The 9,388-nt window shown below is 32.1% G+C and overlaps 2 protein-coding genes across 2 annotated transcripts in view; both read left to right on the forward strand.

The window, feature by feature from the left end:
- The window catches only part of LOC107454523 (extra spindle pole bodies like 1, separase), a 313,495-nt gene that overhangs the window by 139,297 nt on the left and 164,810 nt on the right, over positions 1-9,388 (forward strand). The window lies entirely within an intron of this gene.
- On the forward strand, positions 883-7,009 carry LOC107447165 (uncharacterized; the record flags this gene model as incomplete). Its single annotated transcript, XM_071186451.1, is given in 3 exon segments — positions 883-1,118; positions 5,750-5,937; positions 6,868-7,009. Coding segments are annotated over 3 exon segments (354 nt in total), but the record flags the coding sequence as incomplete, so codon positions are not given.

A 9,388-nucleotide genomic window follows, 5' to 3' on the forward strand; every position in this document is an offset into this window, starting at 1 on the left:
CAACAGAACGTGTTTTTTCTAGTATCAATAAAATATGGACAACTGAAAAAACGCAGTTGAACATTAAAACTTTAAAAATCTATTTTAAGTGTAAAATATAATTTGAGCAAGTCATGTGAAATATTTCACGACATTTTAATAAATGATCCGAATCTATTGCTAAGTATTCACTCAGATCAAAAATATGACCGTGAAAGAAAATCATAATTTTTTTTAAATAAAAAATTTATTTTGATTAAAAATCATGATGTTCAAATTATTATTTTTTACAAATATTTTTATAGTTACCAATAATTAATAATAAATACATTTTTGTACATGTATATGAATGTATACAATAAAATATATATAACTAAATTGTAATTCTCATTTTATCCCATTTGTCCCGCTTTGTCTCAATGAAAATGTGGTCACTTTCTTGCCGCGAGTGCAAACAATAATATTTACCCTATTTTTCTATTGAAATATTATATCACTTTTTTTAAGTTACATCAGTTTGTCTGAAATAAATAAAAAAGTATACTTTCTTTTATTCGTAGTCTATTTGTCGATTGATTAGTATAAGATTAATACTAATATTGGTTATTTACGGTTAAAATAATTTTACGGCAAAAATAATTTTGTTTAAAAAATAAACTTTTAAGCGTAATTTTTTTAAATGTGGTTTTTATTTAAATTTATATTAAATAACGGTTTTGCCTACTTTGTCAATAGATTTAAATTAAGATAGTTTTTTTTTAAAAAAAAGCTACACAAAAAATCGTAAGTTATGTGTGATTTAAAATAATGGCATGTTTGATTTTTGTACTTTGTATGCGTTGGTTAAGGTTTAATAAAAGGAATCAAATATTAAAACACGTCACGGATTTTATCAAAATAGTCGTATTGTCTAACACATTTTCTTATCAATTCTAAACCAGTGAGTCACTTCTAGCTATTTAAAGCCTGAATACACAAAACAACAAACGATAAAATAAGTGTATAAAAAGTTTTCCTCTCGTTAAAAAAGAAACAATCCTATTCTAAGGTAATAAAGCAGTGGTAAACGTCGGTATTCTCCTATATATTTGACTACTTTAATTTTGCTGGGAAATATGGAATCAAAGTCCATCTTAAAAGTAAGTATTAGTTATTTCATTAACTCATTATTTGATCTTTTTAGGTTGATAAAAATAATTGCTTGTAGTTCGAGATTAAATTTCAAGAGAACTTTTATATATTTTAAAGACCTCAATTTATTCTCTAAATAAGCTCCAAGCGGTGAAACTACTGTAGTCGCTACTTTTATCCGTAGTTTGTTGTGTAGTATAAAATATATATATAAACAGTAGTTGGTAGCGATTTCTGGCAACTATTTTTAGAAAAGAAACACAATTCTATGGTAAATCATTTTTCGAATTTCATGGGTAGAAATCTTCGCGGGTCCATCAATGGATGCAATGAAAATAAACCCTATGACTGCAGCTGAGCGTTAACAGAAATTAAGTATTTAAAAATCACGTATTACTAATATTTAAACTAGCCTCTGTGATAATTAATCACACTTACACACGCGAATGCACACTCATGAAACACCGATGTTATTTCGAAGGAGAGGAACGTATTTTCAATGTAAGAGCATTAAACAATTAAAAAATGTCAAGTATTTGATAAAATATACTATTTTCACTGTTGAGAAAGTCATAAAAAGTGGAAGGTTAAATGAAGAAAAAAAATTGAGAATAACTAACTGACTCGTGTACACATGAATAAATATTTTGTAATTATTATTCCCTTACAATTAATGCAAGTTCATCTCCTTAAAGTAATGAAATAGTTACTACAATTCCAAATTAGTTTGTAGTCACTACATTTTTAAAAAAAATAGTGCGTGGAGTCCCTCCGCGCGGAAGAAATTAAACTTCGCAACCTGAGACCTTAATTGTAGAAGAATCAGCAGTCGTAGAAGGATCACTAGTTCTATTCAACGACTCTTTTTCCTGCTCCGCTCGCTTCCGTGCTCTGTAATCACGGTAATATTGTGCATTTTTCCCTCGTGGACAACTTCAACCAGTGCTTGTAGTTGCCTCATCGTCTCGCCCTGGAAAATGTATATGTATTAATAATGTATGTGAATGCGTCATAATGTAATTTCAGAAGAGAAAACCTAACAATCAATTGATATTCACAAGAGACGTACCTTGACATAACCTTAGATCCGTCGCATTGTCCGTGGGATTGTTTTTACAATTGTTATCCACTAAATTTGAAAATAAAAAATACTACCCTATTAAATTATATGTGTATCAAAACAAACTAAAAAAATATTTATAGAAAAACAATACTTTTATGACTTTTGTTATTTTTATGCTAGTGAGAACCAAAACAATATGATAACCATGTTGGTTGTGGTGTTGTTTACGAAAGTTCTAATATTTCTGAAAAATTTCTTCACGAAACTTCAATTCTCACTGCAGAATGCTATGCTATTTTGCTAGCACTTAATTTTACTTCAAACCTAACAAAAAGTAAATGGATAATTTATACTGATACTCGTAGCTTTATGTCTAGTGTTCCTTACGTCGGGAAAAATCCCATAATTCAAAAAATACGAAGCCACTTTATGAAAATGCAAATCCGAGGGTTCAGCATATATTTTTGTTGGATACCGTCACATGTCGGCATTCTTGGAAATGACCGTGCTGATATCATAGCTAAAACTACTCATAACTTAAACAGTAATCTCTTGACTTGCTTAGACCTTAAACACATTTGTAAATCTTCAGTTCATCAGGCCTGGAAAAATCATTGGAGTACGCAAAATAATAATAAATTATATGAAATTTACCCAAATCTTGATAATTGTAAGACATTAACTGTTGATCGCAAAACCCAGACTATTATAAATAGACTACGTATCGGTCATACTCGTTTCACGCATATGCATTTACTGAAAGCCGAGCCTGCATCCAGCTGTACTCTATGTCAAGTTAACATTTCAATTAAACACATATTGCAGACGATTCAAATATTTGAGGAAGAAACTTTTTGGCAGATTTTATCCCGATCTCTCATCCCTACTTAGTGACCCTATACATCACAATCTCATCAAAATAATAAAACTGTATTCATTGATATAAGTAAAAGTGCAATTTTTTTTACCTAGTGACTGGCGCAGTATAGCCACTTCTGGCTCTTGTGCCATTAAACTTCAACCAACCAACCAAAACAATATGGAAATGAATGGAGGGAAAACTGGATCCTACCACGTGATTTCCCGGCCAATAAAAATGTAGCGTAAAACGTTTAACGCAACCTTGTTGGAAGTCGCATAAGAAGTATAACTTCAAAAAAAGTAGCTGTAGTAAGCTACAAAAATAATGTAGTTTTTCCGATCACTGACTCCAAGTATAGGACAATATTAGGAAATTTTGAATCTGGAAAATGGCCAGTTCTTTCATTTTTAACACTTTTTCAAAAATTGAACATTTTAAACGATTTAAAAATAAGCAAAAACTATTAAAGCTTTCATTATGGCAATCCGCTCCGCTGAAGTGACGCGGTACGGTACTGTGCGCCAAAAAAAAGAAAGAAACGAACCACTCTAACTTTTGATCGAATCATCGGATCTTCACCTTCTAGGACTCAGGGGTAACTTCAAATATGCTAATTAGATAGAGCAGACGATATTCAGATATAAAAACGTACTTTCTCCTGAATAACTTTTTCCGGCGGATTTCTAAACCCGTAAATGTAGGGGCTATTTGGGAAATCTGGTCCCCCATACTTTGGTCAGAAGAGTGGTCTAAAGTTTAAATTCATTTTACTTTTTCCGTATTTCGCCATATCTCGAGAACTTTTCAAGCGAATTGAAAAAAGTTCGCACACAATCATAAATTTCATGCAAAAAATAACTTTTAATCAACATTTATCATTTTATAACTGTTTTATTTGATAAAAGTCCAATAATGTTTTAATTGTAAGGTAATCTTTTTACATCATTTCAAAAACATTAATATTACATGACAAAATACGGAATTTCGGTAAAATCTGTCAAATAGTTTGAGAAATCGATATGCTACTGCTGATGAAATATGCTACTTTTTTGAGTTATTAAAGGTGTTCCATTTTTTATTTATCTTTTTTCTCATTGTACACTACGCTGCACAGTTTGCACATTACATGTCGAAAAGCTGGTGTTCGATTTTTATTGTTTAAATGTTACATAAAAATGTATTTGGAGATGTTGCAATTTAATTTTGCAGATGCAATTTAGGATAATTCAAAGAATTGTTAGTAATTTATTTCAGTGTTGTTGTTTCTGAGGCCGCTTTCCAATAGATTGCGTTTCTTGCTTTTCAGTGGCACCATCTGTGGCCGAGAATAGGACTTCAGCCACTCACCTCATTACTTGTTTATAGGGTGGACCCTTTCATCCGCAGATCGTAATCTCCAATTCAGTACCCCCAGAGGTTTAATTTGTTATGATAACATGGAGAATTTTGTGATCCGACAGATATAACGTACACGAATCACTATTTACACCACGAAGAGTCTTCGGTCGGGGATCGAACCCCCCACGACCTCTTGGACATGAGACTAATGCCCTACCAACCGGGCTATCTCGGCCTAAATCAGTGTGATACACTACAAAACATATCGCTCATGAGCTGCAATAGTGGTACAACTCAAAAAACACGCGTTTTGGACTAAGAACAAGTGTAAATATGAAAATACACATTCTTTTCAACAGCAATACTAGCAAAACTCATATTTCAACTTGAAGGTAATCTTCGTTTAAGCAAATTAAAGCATTTCTTATGCATTTTCCTTAGCAATGAAAACTTAATAACGTAACCATTGCGTTCATTTCTAAAACGCAGAAAAATAATAAAGAACAAGCGTGAAGTGAAGTATATTTCAGAATATAATAAAATATTCATAATAATTCCATGTTTATTAAAAAAAATAGTAAAATGCAAATGGGGTGCATTTTTGTCGAAAAAATTAACAATCTTGTGGTTGTTAGACATTTTTTAATCCCCCCAAATTGTTATATTTAGTTGTACCGTGACTTAAGGATATTTTAAAAATATTTTTTATTAAAATTTAAACCATTTAAAAATTAAACTTCTATTTTTTTTTAATTCTAAAAATTTATTTTGAAAGAGTCTTAGTTTAAAAAAAAATTAAGTTAAATATATTTTTTTGATTAAATAAAAAAGATAGTTAGTGTTTTGATCATTTTATTTAATTGAATGGAATGTCAATGTAAATTTTATTTCTTAAAAAGTAAAGAGCGGAGTTTTCCAATCTAGCTATTTTGCTTTTAGAGCTATCACGCCGACGATTAAATTTTTTAAAATTCTTTTCATATCCTCACTCTTTGAAGTATCAGTCATGTTTATAAAATCGAAAATGAATGTTCAACAACGAAGTCATGACCGATGTCGGAAACGAAAGTGATCAAAATTATTATTTTCGAATTATATTAGGTTTGAACTCCGGCTCGACTGACCATGTTGAGGGGGTCGATAAGCGGACTCTATAAACGGAGATTTAAGAATTAACAAACGATAACTATTTAACAATGTTTATTAATAAAACGATGAATGACGCCATTCTACAACATGTCCGACTACAACACAACAAAAAGAAGAAGTGAGCTCTTCTTTTCTTTAGCCAAAGCCGTGAGTGGCGCCAACAGTATCATTCTACTCAATTTTTATTTCAATCCGCGGAATTATTAAAAATTATTTACTTTCATTAGGTAGCTGTCATTGGAGCTGGAGGTGCTGGTCTATGTTGTGGCAGACATTTGCTGTCGGAGCCTGACAGATTTGTTTTTGAAATTTTTGAGCAACAAGAGGATGTCGGGGGTACCTGGAAATATTCTGAAAGAGTGGGTCTAGATGAGTTCGGCTTACCTGTTTTCTCTAGCATGTACAAAAACTTAAAGTAAGTGGAGAAAATTTTATTACTAAAATTCTTACTTGATTAAAAAAAAATCACTGACTAGAAATAATAGTCGGTTTAAAAATAGATGTCCATTCTCAAGATATGCGAAACGTGAATGAGAAAAAACAAAAGAAATTTAAAATATAAAATGTTAAGTTGCCAACAAGAAATGAAAAAAAAGTAAAGGTAAAACACAAAATCTAGAAAAACCCCGATAGCCGAGATTGAAACAGAAAGGAAAAAACAAGAATACCGCTGGAGCCAAATCAAGATAAAAATGAATTTCCACGCGCTATGGGAAGGTCGTGAGGAACTTAAATCGTTTACAAGGGAATCGGCTCTTATTTGAATGAAACAAGATTCAAAGGAATCAAGATGAGCTGATGCAACTTAAGTGGTAATATTTTTGGCATTTGAGCTCTTCAATTCAACCTTATTTAGCTCTCGTATACTACCTTCATTTTTACCAACTTCGTTAATATGCTTTTTTCATCTTTGAACTTTTTTCAAAAGTTTCTATAAATTTTACGAGTTGGAAAAAAGGAAGACTGCGGAGTTGAACGTAGATATTCGGAAACTCAGAATTAGATCGGTGGTTCAACGCCAGTTATATTATAAAAAATATAACGGGCATTGCGTGTAGATTATATTAGAATGTTTTAATTTTACCACGGATGAGATTTTCCCGGACATCGTCTCTCCTTGACCTTTTTGGACTTGATATAATTGAAATGCACACTTTAAAATATTAGAACAACAGATTCTGATATAAGGCACCATTTCAAAATGCTTTTAATAGTGATATTCTTGATATGTTCTCAGAAAAACAATTACAAATGGCTCTGCAGTGGTTTTAAAGTTCAATTCATGTATTCAGATTATATAGTGACATACCCAGAGTTTGTATTTATTTTTTATTATTGTTTTTAGAGCTAATTTACCAAAAGAAACCATGGCATTCCCAGATTTTCCATTTCCACACTGTAATGGTCAATCTTTTGTTCATCATACAGAAGTATTGCAGTATTTAAAGGATTACTGCAAGTATTATGATCTTTACAAACATATTAAGGTAAAGTAGTGTATTTAAAAATGTATTTTTTCGCTATCAGTTTGATAGATCGTAAAAATTGGTTAAACGAACAGATTTTTTTTAAATATAAATTTTTTTTTAAATATGCACTAAATATTCACTACTTATAAAATATACTTTTCTATTTAAATAAAATTAACTCTAAAATCTTTTTTTCTACCAGCGTCAGATATTTATAACGGGAAAAACTATCGACTTTGCATACGTTACATTTTTTGTACAATCGTACATTTCACAAATAGGAAAAAAGCATTTTGTTACAGAAATAGTGTCGTACGCTACTGACATGCATAAACACTAAATTGATTTTCCAAAAATCTTTCACACAGCAATATAACTTCTCCATTGCTGCTATTTGATAATGATATCATCGATTAAACTGCCCTATTTAAACTTTGTATTCTTATTTACAAACATCTAGATACTATTTTTTTAGTAAAAAAAAATTTCGTTATACATTGGCGCAATAATTTATGTTACTTCCTTTGCCCTATAAAATTTTTACAGTCATTAAATTGAATCTTAATTGTTGTTAAAGCTCGAAGTTTAGATCTGTGTTATGTTATATCTGTGTGTGCTGTATATCGGACTACAAGTATCTTACAAACCAATGTAAAAAATATATACAACCAAAATGATACTTCTTATCCAACGGATAACCAATATTTTTTAAGCAAACGACACATTTTACGTATTGCGAAGTTTAAGCAATACGTTTTATGCAAACATATTGCATTTGCAATAGGCCTTGACCGCTCAGATAATGCGTTCACCTCATTGTAATTTTCTAAAAGATTTTTTTTTACTTCGTATCATCATTAGGCTTAGTGATTTAATAGCTATTAATAAGATTGAAAGAGCTGTACACGCTTAACACTAGATTGCCTAAGGAAGTCATTTTGACTGCTTTTCAATTTCAATTAGAAAAACAATGATGTATATAATGACACATCTTCTTAGAATTTTGTGACTTTTTGTACAACATATAAATGCGTTTATTAATCATTGTAGTTGCCTCCCCCTCCTTCATTTCCGGTTAAAAATATATGTGTTATGCCTGTATTGCTCAAAAGCAGACTTTTTGACTACTTGGGAAATTTTTTTTTTCATTACTGTCACATGATAGCATACAAGTTCGTTATAAATTGTCGATTTGGGCATATACTTGATAAGTTGGGCCGGGATAGCCTGGTTGGTAGGGCACTGGGATCAGGTCCAGGGGGTCGTGGGCTCGATGCTCGTCGGCCGAAGACTCCTGGTGTAAATGGTGACTGATGCACGTTAAATCTGTCGTGTCTCAAAGTCCTCCGTTTTCCCATGAGAAATCATACCTCTGGGAGTGCTGATCCAGGAGTTTCCTTGTTTTTCAGGATTGGTTAAAAATTACAAGGCTACGGAGTTGAACATTAGTTGTCGTAAACCCAAAATTGGGTCGGCTGTTCAACGACGGTTATAAAATAAAATAACTAAAGTAGTACTTGTTATTAAAATTTGACGAAGGTGGTATTCCTGGAAGGTTACCATCTACTTGTGTTTTCAAGGGTGTGAAGGGACCAACAGGCTACGCAAAAAGGAACATTATGGCAGATAATCTTGTCAGTGCATTCTAGTTGATAATAGATAACTATATAATCGAACATACAAAAAACTACAGAAGAAGATGGCCGCCGAATTTTGTGGTACGATTGGACAACAACATAACCGGAAATACGTGCATTTATTGGATTTTATATGCTCGGGGAGCCTACGAGGCAAAAAATTTAAAACTGAGTTATTTATGGTTAGCAAAGTGGGGTCCCGAATTTTTTAGAAGAACTATGCCCAGAGATAAGTTTAAGCAAATCCTACGATTTATTCGTTTTGACAAAAGAACCGAAAGAAGTAGACACCTCCAAACAAATAAATTTGCCTTGGTTTCGGAAATATGGGACAAGTTCATTGAAAATAGTCAAGCTTGCTATCAACCAGGCCACATTGCAACAGTTGACGAGCAATTATTTCCGACAAAAGCCAGGTACAAGTTTATACAGTATATGCCTAATAAACCCAACAAATTTGGCATGAAATTCTGGCTTGCCTCAGATGTTAGTAGCAAGTACGTTTTGAATGGTTTTCCTTACTTGGGGAAAGATGAACAACGACCACCGTCAATGCTTCTCAGTGAACACGTTATTCTGAAACTTGTCGAGCCATAAGCAAGCTGTGGAAGGGAAGCTATCATGTTACTCGCGACGACATTATCCAAAAAACATCGACATTGGCCAAAAAAACAACACTAGTTGGAACTATTAGAGGAAATAAAAGAGAACTACCCAAAGCAGCCAAACAAACGAAGGATAACATACCTCGTTTTTCCAC

This window comes from Parasteatoda tepidariorum, chromosome 10 (assembly GCF_043381705.1).
Source record: "Parasteatoda tepidariorum isolate YZ-2023 chromosome 10, CAS_Ptep_4.0, whole genome shotgun sequence".
Taxonomy (NCBI): Eukaryota; Metazoa; Arthropoda; class Arachnida; order Araneae; family Theridiidae; genus Parasteatoda; species Parasteatoda tepidariorum.